The 24,232-nt window shown below is 31.7% G+C and overlaps 1 protein-coding gene across 1 annotated transcript in view; it reads left to right on the top strand.

Annotated features, from left to right (window-relative positions):
* LOC117123449 (nephrin-like) overlaps positions 1–24,232 on the top strand; it is a 45,698-nt gene that overhangs the window by 14,829 nt on the left and 6,637 nt on the right. Inside the window, exons 2-14 of the mRNA XM_033269364.1 lie at positions 5,210–5,345; positions 6,291–6,397; positions 14,800–14,982; positions 15,680–15,811; positions 16,473–16,793; positions 17,264–17,373; positions 17,766–17,946; positions 18,166–18,246; positions 19,124–19,411; positions 20,350–20,487; positions 22,128–22,295; positions 22,968–23,249; positions 23,733–24,008. Of these exons, the coding sequence (XP_033125255.1) occupies positions 6,349–6,397; positions 14,800–14,982; positions 15,680–15,811; positions 16,473–16,793; positions 17,264–17,373; positions 17,766–17,946; positions 18,166–18,246; positions 19,124–19,411; positions 20,350–20,487; positions 22,128–22,295; positions 22,968–23,249; positions 23,733–24,008 (2,209 nt within the window). The 5' untranslated portion in view covers positions 5,210–5,345; positions 6,291–6,348. The remainder of the gene's footprint in view (positions 1–5,209; positions 5,346–6,290; positions 6,398–14,799; positions 14,983–15,679; positions 15,812–16,472; positions 16,794–17,263; positions 17,374–17,765; positions 17,947–18,165; positions 18,247–19,123; positions 19,412–20,349; positions 20,488–22,127; positions 22,296–22,967; positions 23,250–23,732; positions 24,009–24,232) is intronic.

The raw sequence follows: 24,232 nt of genomic DNA on the forward strand, positions 1-24,232 counted from the left end.
GATTAGTATGTTTACTGTATATAGGCCTAGTATTGTATGCTGCAGTGTACTGTATAATGAACTACAAAAGCTAGGTGGATGCCCTTCATCTTCTATCTACTACTGCCCTACATTAATTTGTTGTAAGTTTAATCAAAATATAAGTCAAGTGAACATGCTGACAGATAAATTACAGTAATAAGTTCATCAGGCATTAACATGAAGACTGAACAAAGATGATTACAAAATACATTTGCAATTGCAATGATGTTATCCATCACCCATGCGGTAATTGACCACTGATGACAGTAAGAGATCAGATGACCGTCATGCATAACCACTATTAAATGAAGATGACCGTTGAGATAATATTACTATTATTATTATTTTAATAAGATTCCACATCCACAGCCTGAGGATCTTACAATCGGCTTTGTTTTGTTACATGAATTTTTAATATATTTCAAAAACAACATTTTTAATAAGGAGAATTGAAATTCATATGCAAATTTATTGAAAACATAAAGGAGTGCACATACAATTATAAACTACATATTTCCCTGTTCATTGTTTTCAGAAACCTTTATTACTTTTATGTTATAGTATTGTTAGTATTCAATAAAACATTTTTTTAAATATTTTCAATGTAAGAATTTGTGCAGACTTGAAGTAAATATTAATAAATAACTAAAATTATTAATAGTAAATGTGAATTTTTAAAATCAATTTCACTTTAATTGCAATAGATATAGGCCTATTATCAAGCCTTTTTAATCCTTTATTAATTAAAGAGAAATAACTAAAAAATGAGGAAACACTATATTTGGGACCTAGAAATTTAACAAATATCAAGAATTCTAAATTCGCCATAGATTTATAGAACTCTCAATGTTGAATAAACAAAAACAAAATGCGAGAGAGAGGTACTTACACATAAGGTATTTCTGTGGGGTATGTTTAACCACACAAATAATATAATATACCAAATCTTACATTTTAATGTTACATGTTAACTTTCCAACTTTAAAACAACCAGGTTCCCTCAGCATTGAGTTTCCGTCCTCCTAAGTTGTAAAGTAATTTGTGAGGTCACGATAGGTTATCTCTTTGTTTTTGTAGTAAATTGTGTTGATGGTAGGTTTCAAAGCAACAGGGTATTGGTTGGAATGGACATGGTTTTACAAGTAGGAAACATAACCCTCAACAACACAAAAGTGTGAATATACTGTAGGCATGTTGTACAAGAGACATGTCAAAGAACACTAACCATCTGGCTTGTCAGATCCTGCAATGCTAATGTTGTGGGTGTATCTTAGGTCACATCTTACCCTCTTCATCACCCTCTTTTCCATCCCCTCCCCCAACAAAAGTAAAACAATAAAACATGCATCTGTGTAGTATGTAGTACCAGTACTGCATAAAACAAAGCTAGAGCAGAAACCTTCAAAATGTAAGTTTTCTTCTAAACAAAAGTAATATTTCATTTATAGTGTTGAAATATTAATACCAGGGATAAGTATTAACATTAGTATTAACATTGTAGTATTTTCTTAATCATTAAACAAAGTGAAAAAAAAAAGTTGAAACTTGCCAACATCATTAAGTTTTAACAATTTTTCTACTTGGTTCAACTATAAAGATTATTCTCTAATTTTTTTGTTAATTATTGAATTTTGTGTGGGTGTCACATGAAAATCATTGATAAAAAATTATGCACAAGTCTTTAATATTTAAGATTATAATCTAGCATGATATATATAATTTAATATTCAATAATAGAATGCAAATATTGGATCATTATAAGAATGCTAAAAAAACAATTTTTCTTTGCAAAACTTCAGTCTGTTTGGAATCAAGTGCTTAGGGGGTCCTTGAATTGAGACAGGCATTGCAAGCCTCCGTTCACCTCATGGGGAGACAATCTGCTATCCAGACCCAGGCTAGGATTTCAGTTTACTCTAAATTATTAGCAAGACTTCTTCAGGCCTCATGAGTTTTATTGTTTTTAAAATATTAATTCATTATTGACTTTAGATAACTATGAGTGTTATATGTAATCAACAAGGGGACAGTAGATCGTAGATGTATAAGAAATATTAATAAATAACTGTGTCACCCCACGTTGTCATTTAGGTGTTAAATTTGTGCCACTAACCCCATCCATCTGATTGTCATTTGCATACATTTAAGTTTTCTCCATAAAGTGATTAATAATAATAAGTATGATTAATTATGCATAATTTAAAGTTTTATCACGATTGCTCAAAGTGACAGCTACGGATTAAAAAAAAATAATAATAATAAATCGCATCTAGCATTGTCTCACTAATCAGTCAGGGGTAAACAACCACAATGTTTATAGCCCGGGTATTCAACCTTTTCAGCTGCGGGCCAGTTCCAATCTGTTAAAACCATTAGCAGGCCAATAGAAGCTGTGTACTTCTATTTTTTTTTTTATGTCAACCCTACCCATTTCCTTTTATACCGGTGGATTTGAAATAGAAGGGGGCCAGAGAAGAACTTTAACAGATAAGGGATATACCAACTCAGCCCCACCATGGTTGGGGCTGAGGTAAGAAAATTTTATGATTATGGCACCTCTAGATGGTTGGAAATAGCACTCTTAGCCACTAGATACAGTGACTGAGCACACTCAGAAAAAGCCATACTCTTGTAAACAGTGCTAGAGTAGGGGTGCCTAGGAGGTATTTCTATAAACAGAAAAAATTTTCCAAAAATCTTCGGGAAAATGATTTATTTTTAACAATGTTGCGCGGGCCGGGGGTTAAATACCGGGGGTACATGGAGTGGCGTTTCCAAAGATTTTCCGATGAAGGTTTGAAGGTCTCCAACTAGAGAAAATTAAGAATAGTCACCTCTAGTTGCTGTGAAATGGTACTATCATACTTTTAAAATGCTTTTTCAATGCAGAGTTTGTTTCTTACCCGAAGACATGGGGATATTTTATTCTTTCTGGGTGAATGAGTAAGATGAATGTAAGGATGAGACAGACAGAAGCTTAGAGAACAAAATGCACCGGAAATGAGAAAGCTTGAAGATGGCCTTAGGAGCAGCAAGCTGCAAAATATAGCAAGAGGCAATCAATAAATTAATAAATATGTTTTACACAATTTTAAAGATCACATCAATAATTCTAGGATTAAAAATGTATAACTACCAAAAAAAAAAAATCTTTATTCAATGTGAATGGGTTCATATAACATTGACGGTTCAAATTGTAACTCTAGTATTGTTAATAATTGCATTTTTCATCATGTAAGTATTAATTACTAATTTTATTCAACACACACACCAGCGATTGGGCTTCCATGAATGGAAGTCTTCTTAGGCGCGTGTCTTTTATTGTACTTGGTGCAACCATTGAGTGTTCATTGTATGAAATGAACAGAAACTAATAAGTCTATCCGAGCTCCGTTTCACTCTTCAGTGAGCAGTCGTGAAGTGCTGTAGCAGGAAGCTGAAGTAGATGATCTTTAACTAAATACTGTTCCCAGCCAATCATGTCCCATTATCTTCAAGTTCTTTGGAATATTTTGTAAACATTGACTGTGATTTATTAGTTCTTTAGCCAGTAGTATCACCAAAGGTAAATATTATACTACAGATCTGTGTTTTTACTTAATTTCAGCTAATATGCTGTATTACAGTCTTATTTATCTTCTCAAGAACAAAATAAGACAAAATTGAGGCTGAGGTAAAATATCAAATGAGTTTTTTACTTTAAGAAATAGAAAAACCATCAAATCTTACCTGTAGAGATTCATATTCAGATTTCTTTATATAAGGAAGTTACAATAGGTGTAAAATTGCATCACAGAAAAATGTAAAAAAAAATAATTCAACAGTATAATAAAATGTTTTTGTAATAATTTATAATTACAATACAGTAATATACTGCTGTACAATAATAATTTTCTATCTTTGAAAAGTGTGTAAAATAAGAACATCTTGGCAAAAAAAATAAGATCACTGCGCCTGCATAACATTTTAGTAGTTCTTATAAAAATGTATATTTTAATTACTTAAGTGAATAAATAGGCTATTCTTTATGACAGTATGTGTATTATGTGAAACCAGTACATAATAGAATACAGGATTTTTTCATTCTTTAGGCATATACCTCCCTTAAGGCCCAACATTTGCTAGTTTTTTGGATAAAAATCTCTGCCATGGCTTTATTCCTGGACACTGGAAAATTGACCTCTGCCAAAAATTGCCATATCTCTTCCTAATCTGTTTTTGATCCAATGATTATGGTAATGGGCCTAATGGGAAGTGTACAGTGGCCTCAGCATTTTGTGCCATATGAAATTCAACATTATTATTGATGATTTAGTTATTATATGCATTTCACTTGGGTCCTTGGGCAAGGCACTTTATCTGCATTGCTTCTCTCCACCCAGAAGTATAAGTCGGTACCTGGTGGGGTTAAATGCCAAAATGCGCTGATGTAGCTGCTGCAACGTTATTACAGTATTATTATTATTTATTATTATTATTATTGTTATTGTTATTATTATTATTGTTATTATTGTTATTGTTATTATTATTATTATTATTATTAATATTATTATTGTTATTATTATTAATTATTATTATTGTTGTTATTATTATTATTATTATTATTGTTATTATTGTTAATTATTATTATTATTATTATTGTTATTATTATTAATTATTATTATTGTTATTATTAATTATTATTATTATTGTTATTATTATTATTATTATTTATGTCTATTTTTACAGTATGAATCACACTTTACTTTGATCACAAATTAATTATTATTGTTGACTTTGAGTTTTGAATTAAAATTCCTAAACACTGTATGTCTTCTGTTGCGACCTGAATATGCTGTAAGACCAACTCCACTATTCTGGGTTAAAGAAGCAAGCAGTTTTATAGATGTTGGAAAATGATTATTTAAAACTGTGTTCTTTTTGCTGGTGTACCATTATTTATCTTACATTTTTGTACTTAACATTGTTTGTGTAGGCATAACATAAAAAAATTCAGCAAGTTCACTCAATGATGTTAACTTTGATGTATGTTTTGATAATTTATATTAAAATCAATAAATATTATTCAGGAGATTAACGTTATCTTAATCTGTTTGCCTTGACATGTTTCTAGTCGATTTAATCCGAGATGTTTTAAATCAGCCAAAATTAATCTGGATATTTTCTCATTGTTTTGGTTACCTCGCAGAGTCTGGAAGGTCATTGCAAGGCGTCTCACAGCAGCTGGTAAAAAGAGCCTAATTCAAACCAAAAGATACCTACAAAACTTTCAACAAGTACATATGTTAGCTGGGTACTGGTGAATATAAGCACAATTGTTATAGGTAAGCCTTCCAATTTTTTTTTTATGCAAGTTCATTCATTTATGCAGGAAAAAATTAAAGGGCGATCTACAAAACATTTTTTGATTTGACAATATGATTTTAAAATTTTATAAATGCGTCTACATTGATCTAGATTAGATTGAGCTGGATAAGGTAAAAAAATATTGCCAATTTCAACAGTGATATTTTAGAATTTTTTTGGCCAATCAGTAACCATCACTTTTCCTCAGTGTATTTTTTAATTCGAAGTTTAATTCAATTCTTTAGTTTCCATTTTATCTAGCTGATAAAATTTAGTTCAATTTAGTTCAAAAGAATTGAAGTTCAGTACAATTCTTTAGTTTCCATTTTTATCTTGCTAATAAAATGGAAACCACAGGGCTAAAACCCAGGATAACATATCAAAATTACTATACAAAGCTTGAAAATTATCCTTTCAAAACATCATACAAGTATTTTTGCAAACTCCCGCATGTTTGTGCTTTTCATTCAGCTTAGGCAACACGTAGGTCTAGTGGTTCTTTTCTTTGGGCATAATTAAGATGATTTCCCCCTAATTTTCAGGTTCCTGGGTTTGCTTAGGCCCAATAAAAAAAAGAAAAATTAGTTTGTCATCCCCACGTACATGTCTTCAATGGTATTGAACAAAAAATAGTGAAAAAATAAATTGTTTTAAATTTTTTTGGGGGGTGGGGTTGGGTGGAAATTATTATTTTCTGAATTTTTTAAAGTAAATATTTAGTAGATATTGTTTGTATCTCAATCATGTGTTTTATTTTAAATATCAATGCACCAGCAAACAACCCAAGGGCGATATTTGGGTTTAGCAAAATAAAAAATAAAAACACTCCCCACTCATCGCTTTTTCAGCCTAGATAGGATGATAAACTAATATTTTTTTTATAGGGCCTTATATAATTTTATTTTCCTTTTCTTTTTCTACAGCCAACCAATGTATTTATTTCTCGGATCCATCAGCTAGTTTCAAATATATCCCTCAAAAATGGTGATGCAACTTCAGGCGGTTTACGTCTTATTCATTTTTTCTTTAGGTAAGTAACAAACATGGTAAGGATTTTTATGGCTGATTGTAATTTCATCTTTTTAGGATATGAAAAGTGTGAAAATTGCAATTTTTTTTTATATTATTAGCCAAAAATAATCCAATATATTTTCTTTGTAATAATGTAGTGTATTATATCATTTGATGCAATGATCGCTCAATTTTTACGATGATGGTCGGAAGGTGAAGATTTAATGGATAAGATATCCTTGGTTTCATTCCTCATGAATCGATATAGAATAACAAAGAATTTTATTGTACTAGGCCTAATTGCATTGTGTTGCCATGACGATTCAGGCTATAATAACAGGAAAACGTGGGGTTGTACATATTATAGATTACAAAAATGTTATTCATAATCTTGAGTAAGGCATTGTTGTAAGGAAAGTGTAAGGCGTTTGAGCTTGGGCGACCGCAAGTAGCTTGTTAGTTGTTATATACTGCTCTGTACTGAGTTATTGTCATTGATTTACTAGCATGTGGTGTTGTGCTGATGTTTACGATCTTTTAATTTGTGACCTATTGGTCAAAACAGTCCCACAGGATATGAAGTAGTGTGTAGTATTTCCTTATTGGCCAATAGTTAGTAGATTGAATCTACAGAACATTCATAAGTGGGCCTCAAAACCAACAAAAGCTTAATTGAAAGAATAACAGCTCTACTTTTTGCCTCACACAGCTATTTTTAGGTCATGTTGTCTGAGATTGTGACATTTATGTGTAGGTTGTTTTCCCGTATTAAGTACGTACAAGATATAAAGATATATTTATTAGCATACTATCATTAGTGATAAGGCCAAAAGTCATGAAAATTCTTTTCTTCTTTTTTTTTAACCAAAGAGGAGCCCAAAATACTTATGATTCAAATGCCCTTTTTTTCAATCTTTTAATTAATAGATTTGATACATTAATCATAAATACAGTATTAGTCTTTTGCCTAGCATTTTCCAACCAACCAAAATCTATGGAGTGAATGGTGATTGGCAATGAGCTGTTGAAGTAGGCATAGGCCTATAGTAGTATTACTGACTGTCTCTGATTTTCAGAAGTCATTGTGTTTGGAAAAATATTTGTAAAATCCACACATTGCTAAACAAATGAGTAGGCCTATTTCAGTCCAAATCAGTAGAATTCAGTTTAATTATTTTAATACCATAATTAAATTCATTTTTAAAATACATTGATTAAATAATACACCCTTAAAAGGGACTTCTATTATTTTGTTATTTCCTAATTATTTAGATAACTACATTTTAAAATATGGTTCCTGACATCCTTCAGGAATTATATATTTCAATCTTCACGTATATTTTTTTGCTGACATACCGTACGGAAAAACTTGTAGAGTAGACCTTTACTTAAAATGCCAGGAAATATGAGAAGAATTATGTTTGTGTTTTGTTCAAAGTCATTGCTTGTAATACAACTTGTACTACATATTACTTGAGTAACAAGACACTGGAAATCAATTGCTGTTCAATTGACCTGTCAGTCATTAGTGGAGAAAGAACAATGTATCCTTGGGTGATGAAGGTATACCTCCATGATTTGGTTACCATAGAAATCTACTCTGAAAAAAAATAGCTAAAATGTCAAATTTCATACTGTAGGTCATTCAAATTTCATTTTATTCTTTTTATATAAAAACTAAAAGTGAATCTTATCTTATTAATCTTATCTTGTGATTAATGGAAGAATGTCACTTTTTAAATATTCACCAAAAAATCTTTTTATATGAAGTGCAAAATCTATAGGCCTGTCATCAAGGACATGCCATCCTTATACATACCACTTTGGAATGATAATATTGTTATCTGGTCCCAGATGTATTGTTGCGATTTACTAAATATTATTACCTACCATTCAGATGATAATTTCTTTTTCCTTGCGATAAAATTCACCCTCCCATTTTCCGTTTCAGTTATACAGTGGCGGATTCAAGTCTGGGCCCGGCCGGCGCAGGCCTCCCCCATCTCCAAATTGTTCAAAATTATTCAAATTTTAAGTCTGAGAGTGCAATTTCCGGCCATCTATAGGTGCCATAATCACAAATTTTCTTAACTCAGCCCAAACCATAGTGGGGCTGAGGTGGTATAGATCTTCCATCTGTAAAAGTACCTCCCCGGGCCCCCTCTATTTTGAATTCCTGGATCTGTCACTGTCATATTACTAGTTCTTTCCAAGTTGTTGATGATTGAAGTTGTTTTTTTGGCTCCAATCTTTACCAATAGTTTCCTGTTTATAGGTCTGTTATTTACAACTATTCTACTTATCAAAATGAAAGTAATATTTAGTTAGAATTGGTTGTACTTGTTTGATTAATTTACCACATGATAGATCATGATATTGGTTTCTATTGCTATTTCTTAGGACAATGTCATGTGTTTTGCTGGAAACAGATTTATTTGCAGATATTTTTATATACCTTTTCTTGTTCATTATTCATTGGCAGTATTTTTTTAATACGCTTTGGTAAGATTAGAATTTTGCCGAAAATAAACTGTTTATTATTCTGTGACGACTTAAGGTTTTAAAATGAATGCGCTTTGTTGTGATTGTTAAGAGAATTTGTTTTAGAAAGGCCGCTATGCGTCAGATGTGATGCCTTTAATTATTTGTGTTCTTTTATCAGGTGTTCCATCAATTGGTTTTCAATTTTTGCTTATCAAATTTTTAACGAAAGATCAGTAAAGGAGAAAATTTTTACCCTTCCACTAATCCCTGCCACAGGTGGCCAATAAGAACTCCATTTTATTTTCTTTTACCGACACTTTTTTTTTTCTTTTAGTTTACGCTTATTAAGTTTTGTTAATCACACATCTGACACCAGACACCGTTGCACCAATTTTTTATTCTTGTCTTTTTTCTGATCTATAATAACTTATTCATCTAACTAGGAAATAGTTATTCAGTGTATAAAGAATAATTGTATTGATAAGGATCGCATTCCATCTAGTTTGATAGAGACTTTGTGGTCTGTATTTTGTTAAGAATGGATTTAAGATTAAGGGTTTCTGAAGGTGGGGGACAATAGAATTTACTGGCCCCTGGGGTATAACAACTTTCGTTGGCTTTGACCTACCGTATTTGCACAATGCAAAGTATTTACCAGAAGCTTAAATATCAATTAAGATTCATTGTTGAAATTAATTGAATGAATAATTTTTCTCAAACAGGAATATGCTTTAAATTTGTACTTTTGAAGTGGATGAAGTATCATGATGGAGGTATAAAACTAGAGACCAATAGATCATAAATGTTAATGATCATCCCTTTAAATAGTCACCACCACCTTTCAAACTATTTTATTAGATGTGACACACTCCATAAAAGTAACTGTTAAAAAAATGTTTATATTAGTGTAATAATCTTTAATAATAATACTGTGAGGTATTTAAATATATCTCTATTAATTAATTAATTAATTAATTTGTCACTAACATTTATGGTGATTTTATTTTTATTTTACAATACAGTAGACCTATATAGGTAGTACAACAATTAATAACTAATGAAAATATAAATGATTTTAAAGCCACAATAATTATATAAAAATTAGTAATTTTTATTTAAAAATCTATAAAATTATATAATCCTATGATCTCTACCCAATATTTCATGTCGAACAATGAATTTTTGAGTTTCTTATACGCTAGATCATTTTTTAGCCGCATATTTTTCTCTATAGGCAGAGTACTTGTAAACATGTTCATTTGACATGTAAGATACATTTAGACAAAAAGTTTTAATGTTGTTGAAGAAGATCAGAGGAAGTCCACATGACCTACCATTTCCTCATCACCTTCCTGAAAAATCTTGCATAATTAAAACACACTAAAAATCTTTGTTTTGACTCATCTTTAGTTTGTATTTTTTATATAAACAATTATAAATTGAGTAGGAGGAGCTTTGTGGTATACTCAGCAGGGGAGATGTGTGCTCACATAGGCATCACTAATAGGTGATGATAGGTATGAGAGAGCTAGTGTAAATCAGCATATCTTTAGGTCTCAAGGTAAAACCTAGAGACCTACCATCTGAAAGTCATCATCCACTATCTAGCATCATATTCCAGCTAGGTTGGGGTCAAGTGACAGGTAAGTTGAAGCTGTATTTTTATGATGAGTCCATGATGATGATTAAACTTGCTTGTGAATGCATCCTTCAGTTTTCAAATATGACACGTTCGGAGGACTCAACATCCAATCATATCACACGATTTAATTCCAGGAGCAAGAAATGCGAGATAAAATGCTTACAAACTTAAACACCAAAAATACCTACAGATTATCTCATACCAGACCTACAATGATGCGTATCACATTTATTAAACAGCATTATAATATTTATAGCTGAATTTCACTTAAAAGAAAAAATTATATACCTTTATGCACTACTGACTTTTGAATGATTTATCATTTCAAAAATATAATTAAAAAATTCTACATTACAATAAAGACAAAAAAATCTTAATAAAAATTGTCAAAGTTTATCTAGGCACTCCAACCAAGGCTTCACGTCCATCGGAATTGAACCCAGGAACCTGGGATTGGAAGGCAAACATCATAACCGCTACTCTAGAGACTATAACAGTGTCTTTGATAAGTTATGATTTATGATTTTCAAATAACATTGATTGCAAGAGTGCACAATATTATGTTGCCAGACAATGCATCATTTGGTACAGTAGAAAATCTTGACCCATTTTTCTGATAAAATTCACCAAATATAGTTTAAGTCAGTCAAGTTAATTCATTCCACACCTGTTGTGTTTTAAGAAAAAATTTAGATTTTTCCTGAAATTTTCACTATGAACAACATCATTAATCATTACTAAATTTCAACCAATCAACAAAAAAGTTGTTGTTACCCATTGAACTTTGACAGATACAAGGAGACAACATTATAGCACCTCCTTGTAAGGTATAGACTAGAGGGTTGAAGATGTGAAGGTAGTTTGTAGTAAATATAGACCTAGATATTAGACTGTCGCATCATATAGTTGAGTCCGGTTCACAATTGAATGGGGTACATCCAGTACAATGGCAAATCAAGGGGAGGGGAAAGTGGTTCTTGCCATTTTTCATGTGATATTTTTTTATTTAGAAATAGATTTATCAATTGATTGATTGATTGACTGACAAATTGGTTCATTTGTTGGTTTGAGAAATTAAGATTTAAAAATAATAAATAATAAAATTAATTGCTAGTTTCACATACCCACTTTCATCAAATTTTGGAGCCTCATTTTTCTATTGCTATTTTTCCAAAAAAAACCAAAAAAACAAAATATAAATGGCAGAAATAAATTTACAAAGATTCATTTTGCTTCTTTAAATAAAAAAAAAAATAAAAAAATTACTATTTACCAGCCTGTTTACTATTAGTATAGAGGATAGTATAAAGCAAATAGTAAATACTCTCACTGAAAAATAATTTCAAATGCCGAACAATTAATTTTATTTAGCCTAATCAAGTTGTAGGGGCCTATATGTAAAAATAATAAAGCCAAGTTTAGAAAATGATTTATTGAGATTTGATTTAGTAGAAAGAATAAGATAAGATCAATAATTAATTAAATATTCATATAAATCTGTAAAATTCCTTAAAAATATGGGAATTGTTATACAAATTGAAGACCTATTTAGTATCAGGAGCACTGTCAATTTAACATTTCGTAAATTTGAGACAAGTAATATTAGAAACTCAAAGCATCTCCTCTATGGATAAATGGAGGTTTGTTTTCAAGAAGCTGGAAAAGTGCACAGTCTTACCTCACGCCTGCTGCTGGGGATTGATTGAGACTAATGTCTTTTCTACTTGACTATTTAATCCCAGTAATGGATAATAATATAAGCGACGTAAGTTGCTGGATTTAGCGGTAAATTTAATAAGTGATATAACATAGTACACATTATTTGAGTCACTTAAATAAATGAGGAAAACATGTGCGTTGTAATGCAAACCCATTAAATAATATTGTTATCATGTGAAGATATTTTGGCACAAATATATTATTTTAGATGTATGCCTTCAGAAAATCAATGTGGTCCTATCTGCAACATTTTATTGGTGCTCAATAATAACATATCTCTATGGTAATATTCTAAGTGAATTTTCTTTACAGGCTTTAAAACATGTACTTGTCAATCAATCAATCAATCAATCAATTTAATGGATATCACTTTCGTAACAGTGGCACACGTTGGACAATACCCAACGGTGCATCCAAATATAAGAGAAAAATAATAAACTTAAACTAGGAGTAAATTAAGCTAAAATGTATATACAAAGTAAAATTTATCAACATGGCATGTAGGTCTATGTCATTAATGAATTATATTTAGTGGATTGTCAATATTTTTGCACTAACAAATTAATTGGTATCACACACAATTTCCTAGACATAACCTCCTCATGAGGATTAACAATGCTAAATCATAGTTATCATTTGGTTTAAATTTTATTCTAATTACAACAATTTTGCTGTTGTTTAAAGACTGCTGTAGTTTTTTCCTTTTGGGATTTAGTTTCTCATCCAAAGGATTGTTACTGATGACCTATATGTTTTCATTTTGACATACCAACTCAGTTTTCACCAAAATCTGCAACAAAGGTTGATTGGGAATTAATAGTCTTACAATAAATCTCCTGGTTATAGTACAAAGTTAATCATAATGAAATATCTAAAGAGAAATAAAACCATCGTCATCAGGAAAGGTTTATGATGACAGGAAACACTGAAAATAGCTGTGGAATACAAAAATAATTTTGGATATTAAATCTATATCAATTGTACAAATACCACCAGATGGTATGGGATAATAGACTATAAAGTGTGTTGGGTTTATATTTAGGCTTGATTTACTGCTACAAGTCATTATATACCATCAGATTTATTGTTCCAACCGTCCATTTCTTTCAAAGTCAATATCCATGATGAAGGTTTCACGTAAACATTTATATGAACCGTTTCGTTATTGCCTTTCGGAAAAGTCAAAGCCACGTACAACAATTGCATAGATATAAACCTTGTCTTTTTTGTACATCTAATGCAATCAATTTTTAGACGTCACTACATTTGTGCTGTAATTTACACGTTGGATTTAGTGGAGAGTTAAAACAGAAAATCCACTGACATAATGTGAAAGGTGAATCATTGGTCATTTTCCGTTTATATTTTTTATGTAGAGTATCAAAAGTAAAATATATAATTCTATGTGAAATTTAGACAATACGTGTTTTGGATTTTCTTTTGAATATTAATAACTATTTTTATTTGTTTCATCAATCTACAATAAAGGTAATTCATAACACCAGAAATGCTAATACACAATTATAGTTAGATTAGAGACCTATTTTTACAATTCTTTTTGAATATTTATTCATAAGGTTGATTGTAGTAAATAATAAACTAATTATTTCAGTTTTTTATCAAATGTTGTATTACCATATGTCATAATACATATATTGAAAACCCTTAAAAATTAAACAATAAATCAATTAAAAACAGACAAATAATTATTAACTTCTTAGCAATTCAATGTTTACTGATAATGAACCTACAACCTATATGCAAAGAACAAAAAAGCAATTTATTTATTGAACTTTAATTTTGTAGTTTTATCATAGATTGTAAACAATATCTTGAAAGGATATGTTTATACTGAAATAAATGAAAAAAATATATAAAACAGTAAAAAAGCAAAAGTATCACTTTCAGACTAGTCAGACTGGGGGTGACCCCCCCCCCCCGTTGGGGAGAGAAACCACAATTCGTCGGGGAAAAAAAAATGTATTTTCTGCATATTATTAGACTCTAAAATCAATTAAATAAGCCTTTGAAACCCCTAAATTGTCAAAATTTTCCGGGACTTCGCTCCCTGCACCACTTTAAAAACATTTTTAGCAACTTTTGACCACGCCCACTTTGCTCTCGTTGGGGAAATCTTCCCCCTCGTTGGAGTATCCCCCCCGGTCGGGGACCCCTGTTGGGCAAATCCTAGCGCCACCCCTGCTTATTTAGTAAAATGAATATGAAATAAATAAACGTCATGGTTACTAAAGATTAGCACAGAGTCATGCCAGTATATATGTGCAAAAAAACTGAAGAACAATCTAATGCGTGTAAATATATGAGTTGATAGTACAGTACTTTTATGACTGACAATAAATTTTATTTCATGAGCTTTTTCCCCCAATCGATAGGGATTCATCAGGTCATTAAATGTTTGAGATCACATAATATAAACATATAAAACATGTTTATAATAATGTCAATTAATTTACCATCAAACTTTTTTCATGTAATCCACACTGTTGGATATTTGTTATTAGGACTGCAGTTTTTTTTTTTTTTTTATATTTTACATGTTTTTTTGTTTTTTTTAGTCTCAGGACAACAGTCTTTTAACCAGCAGCCACAAGATACAACTGTGATAGAGGGCGCCACAGCCACTCTCATCTGCCTCATCAATAACTTGCAAGGTGATATTTATTGGTTGAAAGGAGCTGTGATCCTGGGCTCTACAACTGATAGGCAGCTGCCTACTTACCCAAGATATCAAATCACAGGTAGGCGGAACCTCTTTGATCTTGGTCCTGAGGTTGTAGGACAAGGTGTTGGGTTGAGACACAACCTTTGTGTAAATCTAAGAACCCATGAAATGTGTTTGCACTGGAGCATGATGCCAAATTCCTCAACATAATGCCTTCACTTCCTCAATAGACACTGTATAAAACATTCTTTTTAAAGTGTTCGGCTAAATTTAAAGCATCTACAAAGTATTTTTTAGGGTTTTGTACAGGTTTTGGAAAATTATAAACATTTATTTGAGTGTTTTCCAGGACCATGAAAGTCACAAGTAATTACTTTAGCTATGAAAAAGTTACATAGATGTTTGACTGTAAATACCATTATTGAATTATAATTCTGTTGCATTGTTTTATTCATTTGAATTATTTATTGACTATTATTGACTTCTGTAAAAAAAATTGTTTTAAACTTAGAGGCTATTTAGATTTTCTGTATCAGTCTGTATATGTTATCGTAATTTTTTGGGGGTGGGGGTAAGTGTTCCCAAGGGGTGAATATTTTTGTTATTATTTTGTTTGTTTTTTTAAAGATGTTTTCCTTTTTTGAAGTATTTTTCTTTAGTCTTCAAAACGTTTAATCTTTAAGAATGTAGAAATACTATTTCTTTTAAACAGACATCCAAGTCATTTTTCATAAATTAAAAAAAATTTATTAAAGTATATCTTCGCTTTACAGATGAAATATCTGGTGGCAATCTTCGTATAGAAAACGCTCAAATTGAAGACGATGACGATTATACATGTCAAGTGTCAGCAGCTGCCAATAACCCTCAGTTAGTCTCTAACAGCGCACATCTCACGGTTCAAGGTACGTATGTCATTTCTACTCGAAGCATTTTTTTGATGATGAACAATACATCGTAACTGGCTCCAGCCAGGGACTTAATACATTAAGATTCTCCAAGATGTTCAGAATTTTTTGTTGCCAGGTGGCCATAGGCACCAAATCAGCTGAGTGAGGCCTTTAAGGAACAGAGTGCGTAAAGAATGTCATCAAAATGTTGCTGCGCCCTTAGAATGTAAAAAAAAAACTGAAGCGTACCAGGACCTAAAGTATATCCATTAGAATGTTTTTGCAATGGGGGCATAGTGGCATTAGCATCTATTAGGACATATTCTGTTAAAAAAATAACAAATTTAATTAAATTTAGCAAAATAGGCTTTTCATGATATCATTTATAAATAATATAATACATAATAACTTTTCATAAACTTATTAAATTGTACCAAAGATTATAAAACTGCAAGAGTGATGCCCTGATTTTGTATACAGCAAGGTGTGCAGGCAATGGAACGTTAAAAGTACTGCCACGAAGTAGGGGGCGGCCTACACATAATTTAGAAAATCGTACGCGTTGCTCGAATCGTTTAAAAGCCATGCCACTTTGTGGAAGTACTTTTTGCGTTCCAACGAATCTCCGGCAGTCGGACCTCTTGTAGTTTTATACATCTTTGATTGTACTTTTCAGTGGCTCCTGATGATCCTGTCATTTCCTCATATACAAACGGCAGTAAAGTTACAGTTCTACCACCGAACACCATTGCTCTGACATGTGTTGCGAATAACGCTCAGCCCGAAGCAAATATCACTTGGTATGAGGATAATGACCCCGCTGTCGCTGTACCGGTTGTTGTTATTACTGATGCTGGCAACAAGAAGAAGAATGTTGCGAGTACAATTACATTACAACCCACCAAAGCACAAAATGGAGTAGAGATGAAGTGTAGAGTAGAACACCCAGCTTTGGAAGGATATTCACCATTCACAACTGTTACACTGGATGTACAATGTTAGATTCATTTCTTATTTTTGAAGTATTTTTGGACCTAACTACAGTATAATCAAGTTTACCTACTTGAATTCATCAAATATGCAAGCAAGATAACTCAATTAATATGAATGTCACTCCAAAAATTGACAAGGCCATTTTATTCTAGGTTTCATTTTTATTTAAGCATCATCAGGAATAATACATAATACAAAGAGGGTTACCAGAAATCATAATTAATGTGCATTTATTTAAATGAGGCAATTAAGTATGTGAAAATGTAATCAATGAAATTGTATGTGCCTCAAACCAATGAAAAAGTGAAAATTTGAATCAAGCAATCAACCAACCAATAAGTCAATCAGTACAATCAATCACTTAGGAATTTAAATGATTAAAGGAGTTGCCTAAAACATTGCAATTTTTGGAATTGATTCATTGAAAAATACATATGCCTATGATGTTGTATGATGGTCTGTTCTTTGTTGTAGATGCGCCCAATGAACCACAGATTTCTGGCTATGAGCCCGGGACTTCCTTGAGGAAAGGAGAACAAAAGTCCTTCACATGTTTCTCAGTAGGTGGAAATCCGCAACCTGATGTAAGAAAATTGATTATTTTCATTACAAATTAAAGTACCTTAATTGTCGCCTGCCAGCAGTTGCAGTATGAATGCCTTAAGTTATGTCCAGACAATAAAATTTTATTTGACAAAAAACTGTTATATGCCCATTTACTGTATAGCCATGATGTGCCTATATATGGTCATGTTGCGGTGTTATCATGACCATATTTTGGCATTTTACATGTTTTTGTCAAAGTTTGATAGACCTCTGACACTGCCAAGATACAGTTGGAGTGGATTTGAATAGGGTCTTTGTTCAAATCCTAAATATAGAATTGAAATAAAACTACCTAAAATAAGGCTATTATTTATTTTTAAATTATTTAAATAATACTATAAATTAATGTTATGTGGCTTTTCCCAATTAGGTGTTTTGGTATAAGAATGGAGAGCTATTTGACTCATCGTACACGACTGGGGGTAACATGGCCCAGAATGAGTTGGTGTACACTGTAGGATACGGGGACCACAATCTTCAGCTGGAGTGTAGGGTCATTAGTATAGTGCTGGCGACGCCGTATTCAACTACTATTACTTTAACCGTTCATTGTAAGTACATTCCCCTTAATCGTATAAACCAATCAGAGGATAAAGAACTCAGGATGTTTATGATAGACATAGATAGATGGATTCAGGTTTACAGCTGTTGCTGTGAAGATTGGCGAGTCAAATGGCCAACAGTTAATGCAGGGGAAAAAACTTGAAATAGCCCACAATAGAATAAAGTAAAGAGTAAAAAACATGAGATGTTTGTATTTCTTCCCATAGATGCTGCAGCCTATGTAAATGTTACTGGAAATGAGAACTTAGTGAGGACAGGTGATTCAGTCTTGCTCACCTGCACATCAGGTAAGAATGATTGTCCACCTGTGTTTGTAGGTCAGGTTGTAGGTCAAACATTTTGTAATATTTGTGGATGATGATATCAATATTCTTATAATAATCAATGTATTATTATGTCCTTTATTCCTTTCTTTGATGATTTATATATAATTATAATTTTATATATGTATGTATGTATATGTCGATTGGAATTACACCGCAAGATTTGAAAAAAATAATTCTCGTAAGTCGGTCTAGCGTCTGTCTCTTATACACATCTAGATGTGTATAAGAGACAGGGCCTAACTAATAATAGTACAGTATACTAGGCTGCTAGCTATGATGGTACTGTAGTACGTAGTTAGTAGTATAACAATGTCTGTGCTCTAGCCTAAACCTACCAGCAGCTGCCTTTCACTGGGCTTTTATATTTTGTTTGTCTTGTTGTGGAGGCTACCATCTTTGTTTACTTTATAAGACGATCTTTGACCAGAAGAAAATGTGCATGCTTTGCTAGTTATTGATTCACCAATCTAATGATGGTTAGATGAAATATGAAAAGATAGTGTCTAGGCCTACTGTCTAATTATTAATATTTATTTATTGATTTCAATTTAATAAAAATGACATTTAGTGTATTGACATGTATTATATTATATTATTACTGGTGTACCATATACTACTACTAGCCTAGGCTTTTTATTTTATATGGCTTTTCCCGTCAAGCAGATGATGAGTTTAGGTCCAAAGACACAGACAATAATAAATAAACAGATATCAGTTATAAAAGAAAATTTAAAAATCTTTGCTGATGACGAAGACTGCATAGTCCTTCACATTCAGCAACATACACAGGTATGCTATGTCTATACCTAACATAGAAAATATTGACATTTGATTTCAGATCCACCTGATCCACCGTTCATATCTGGTTATCGAGGGGCAAAGGTCAAAGCTGGTTCCATCATGTCTCTGACATGTGTGTCAGTTGGAGGCAATCCCCTAGCTGACCTCAAGTGGTACAAAGGAACGGAGGAGTTGGTGGGGTCTCATGAAACGAGCAATCGTCTTGTCAACAGCAAGCTGACATGGATTCTCTCCCAGGAGGATAACCAGGCAGTTTACAGTTGCAACGCTAGTAACAGCGCCACTCCAGTTCCTCTACATTCATCAACAACACTCAATGTTTTGTGTGAGTAAAGTAGAATAGTGACTTAACTGCCATCTTGTATGTTGATAATCATCCATACATCCATTCAGTCAATCATTCATTTATTCACTCATTCTATCACTTACTCCTTATTAATTAATTAATTAATTCATTCATTCATTCATTCATTCATTCATTCATTCACTCATTCACTCATTCACTCATTCATTCATTCATTCATTCATTCTTTCATTAATTCATCCATTCATGTATTTATTCTTGATGTTATTATATCATTCGTCTATCATTCATTTGTGTTTTTAAATTTATGTATTTATGTTCATATATTTGCATTTTATTGTTAAATAATCATCCATCCCTTCATTTTTTTATTTTTAAATTCATTTATTCCATTCCATCCATTCAGTTACTTAAATTTATTGATTCTATTGAGGAAATCAATTTAAATTGGTTTTGTTTACCATTTACATTTACATATAATCAAAGATACTATAAACACAAGGTAGAACTCTCGGCTAGCAAATATGAAGCAAATATACGTCATATCTTTTACACAGATTCAGCTGTACACGGCACCCTTCTGTTTTCAAGTATCCAGATCAGATTCAGCCGTACACGGCACCCTACTTTTTCAGCTAATGATGGAAACTTTATCAATAATCAGATTTCGGTCATATGATTCTGCGCTTTTGTGTCTTGTCATTTTATTTATTTGACTTACAGTAGGCCTTAAATTGTTTTGTGATTTGTTTATGCTGAATTATTAGTATCTTACGGATAATGGCAACGATTTTTACAAATTCTGGTAAAAAACTATGTATAGGTGTGCCATGGAGTAGCAAAAAGTGGTCATATGACTACTGTCACCAGAAAGTGTGCCACTCCAGCATGTAGGACAAGCAATATAATAAATAATTCAGAAGAAAAAAATATAAATATATATGATATTGTTTTTACAGTTCCACCGTCATCTGTTAATGTGACCGTAACTGCTGGGACGATTCAAGAAGGCCAAAATGTTAACATTATATGCAGGACAGCCAGCAGTAATCCAATATCAGTCATAACATGGTATAAAGATGGAACTGAAATCCAAGGTAGTGTACTTAACAATCCTTCCTACTCACCTTCTCACCTGATTGCAGACTATACAGCTAGTCTTATGTCATGCTTGAGACTTCAGTCAACATAACTGGCATCAGCTGACCATTGGCAGCTAGCAACTGACCTGAACACTGCTTGTTTTCAAGAACAACTAAACAAATTTCAGTTTTTCAGTTGCCCATGTTCTATTTTGGTGCGATCAATCATCGATCAATGTCATATTTTTACTATTCTTACTTTTCTTAATATTATAATAAATATTTGATATAATATAATATATTTAATATTCTTAAATTTAATAAAGTTAGATTTGTTAAACATCAACACATAGGCGTAATATCTAGTTATGATTTATCATAGAATAAGCATGTACAATTGATACAAAACAAAGCCATTCCATCGTTAAATATGATGAAGCGTGTAATGAACTTGGTTGGCCATCCCTCCAGAGTAGGCGAAGTTATTTTAAGTAGTTATGATTTTACAAAATAAGAAATAATCAAATGCCGCAGTGTTTATCTACATTTAATTTTCTTGAAAATGTTGAATTATATAATTTATGTGGCATACAGTAAGAAACTTCCAGTTTGCATAACTGAATTATATAATTTGTCATTTGTATACTCTGTTACCTCTGGTTGGAATGCCTTTAGCAATAATTAAAAAAATTCCACATCAATATCTATTTTTTTAAAATTAATTAAAAGAAGGTTTTCAAACAAAAATAAAATATTATAATACTTGGTCCAAAGAAATTAATTAAATATATACGGATCAGCCTTGGTTTTAGTAGCCTTAATTCTCATTTATATTTTTATGGTTTAAAGACCAATCTAGCTTGTGCTTGTGGGAATAGTATAGAAACCCCTTTTCATTATTTTATCTTTTATCCCTTTTTTGTTGTTACTCAAAGTAAAAAGTTGCTCAATGAAATTAAAAATCATTTTTTGCAGATTTCTCCTTTGTTATAAGAAATAATGATCAGAATTTCATAACTGATTTGTTCATTTTTGGTTCCCAGCATCTTACAAATGATGGAAATTGTGTTTTGTTTAACAAGGTTCAGACGTTCATTTTAGATAGGGGAAGTTTTTAAATTTTAGTTATTGATTATTATATTTACTGTCTGTCATGAACTAAAAATTCAATTCCATTAAATTTGAATGAGAAAATTGTTTCCCATACCAAATAACGGAATGTTAAATAAATACCTTTTCTGTATATTTTTACATATTGTCCATTTGAATTTAATGATAATCAACTTAAAGATCTTTGTAGTAAAATGTCTGTTGATCTGATTCATCTATTTTAATGAGCTTTTTAAGGTTCAGATTAATTTTTTCTTTGATAGACAGTGTATCTTTAAAATCTTAATTTTTCATTTTTGTGCTACCGTATTTTCATTTGTATTATGAAGTTTTCAGATGTGCCTTGTTACTAAGGCTGGAGATTGCCATGTGCGGCACATCTGTGTAAAAAATATTGGGAAAAAGAAACAAAAAAAAACACAACTTTATACACACCTGCCTGTATATACACCCATGCAGTACAGCCACATCACAAGTGTAGACAGAATTAAGACAACTTTATGTTTCTCGCTCTAACTTACACCACACTGCTTGACAATATTTAGGTGAAGACGTTGCCAACAAATCAGGTGCTAATGGCGGATACATAACACGTAATCGATTGCGTCTCCAAAAGGTCGGTCCAGATGATAATGGGAAGATATTTAAATGCAGTGCCCTCAACGAGCTGTTGACTGAGAGTGTGAACGATGCCGTCACTCTAAATGTTAGATGTTAGTACATTTCCATATTAATTTTATTATTTTTAATCACAATTTGAATAATAGGTAGTTTAATTGCATAGCAGTATTTTTGGTTTTACTCTTAAAGTGTTTTTGTCTAAAACATGGTAACACACTACATTACTCTCATATAAAAATTTGTGGAAGACTGCTATATACAAATATTGACAACTATGTTGACAAAATACAATTTGAGTAGAATTATTAAGTTTATGTATTTTAAGGCAAGACTTTTTTAATTTAGCAAATCCGCCACCCGCCAATAATGATGATTTCAAATAAAAATACTTTTTTTTTTTTGGACAATTAGCGCAGCTGCAGCCACAAAAAAAATGTTTTCTTTATTTTTATTACGCCCGCTGCTGTCTTGAAATCACCAAAAATAAGATATGTATATTTCTTCCTTATTATATATATTTAAAGCAATTAACCATTCTATTAATACACTGTTTACGTTCACCAATAACATTTTATTGTTATTTTCTCCTCCGCCTTGATGTTTTTGGAGAGCCTACTTGCTAGTTAAAAAATAAGTGTTCTTATTTTTTTTCCACCGGTATAAAAAAGTTTCGCCTAATCTGCAGTGGCAAATTTTGAAAAGAGAGCTTTATATAAACTTGTTGGAATTCCTTAATGATATGTTGTGTTACATTTTGTATTTAGATGCCCCTAAAATGACCGTGGAAAATGGGACCGTTATCCGTAAAACGGAGCTGTCTGGTCAAGTGAGACTCGAGTGTGCTGCCCATGGGAATCCAAGTGAAGTAACATTTAAGTGGTCGAAAAATAACGTAAATATATATCTTCCAAATTCCCGATATTATATGGAAGACTCTGGTACTTTTGTAATACGCAACGCTACTAGAACAGATGCTGGTGTTTACAAATGCCTAGCAACCAATGAAGTAGGCAGCGGTTACATAACAGCCACTCTCAAAATAGACTGTAAGTGTTTTTTGGACTTTTAATTTATATGCATTTTATTATAAGACCAAAAAAATCCTCAAAGTGTAAAATAATACATAAAATATAGACTATAGACAAATAATTTTACAAATAAAGAATAATTGCAAAAATTGTCAAAGCACTTAAATGAATGTATAAAGCACTTTAATGATTATATAATTATGAGGCCTCTATATAAACTATATAATTTAGAGTGATAATTTCTGTGATATTTTTAGAAGCCATAGGATTGGCTATTCATCATAGTTTTGCTATGACAAAAATTGTCAAAGCACTTAAATGAATGTATAAAGCACTTTAATGATTATATAATTATGAGGCCTCTATATAAACTATATAATTTAAGAGTGATAATTTCTGTTATATTTTTAGAAGCCATAGGATTGGCTATTCATCATAGTTTTGCTGTGTTAAAAAGTGTCTAACACTATTTTATATTCTTCATCCATATTATGGTTGCAGATCCACCAAGGATTACTACAGGGGAACATATAATTGTCAACCTGGGTACGCCTGGACAATTGAGATGTGAGGCCACTGCTAACCCTAAGCCATCTGGCTTCATCAAATGGAGTAGGGAAGGCTACGACATCAGCAGATATCAACAGGAGTTCATTAACGATGGCAGTGTTTTGAAAATTCCAAGTGTTTCTAAAGGGGATGGTGGACTTTACAAGTGTCAAGCAGATAATGGCATTGGTGCAGCCACATCAAAAGATGTCCTTGTTATTGTACAATGTGAGTCACTAAATGATAAGTAAATGTAAATGTGAAATGAAACAAACAAAAAAGAAAATAATGAATATAAGAGGAAAATTAAATTAACTATTAAAATCAATATTGACAGGGGTTCCAAATTACAAGAAGATAATTTCGAGAGAGATATATAGTAGGGGATCCAGGGATTTGAAATGGAGGTGGGTGGGGGACAGAGAGGGACTTTTACAGAGGGATGGTCTGGA

This window comes from Anneissia japonica, unplaced genomic scaffold (assembly GCF_011630105.1).
Source record: "Anneissia japonica isolate Jap-2015-1 unplaced genomic scaffold, ASM1163010v1 scaffold287717_len1600092_cov198, whole genome shotgun sequence".
Taxonomy (NCBI): domain Eukaryota; kingdom Metazoa; phylum Echinodermata; class Crinoidea; order Comatulida; family Comatulidae; genus Anneissia; species Anneissia japonica.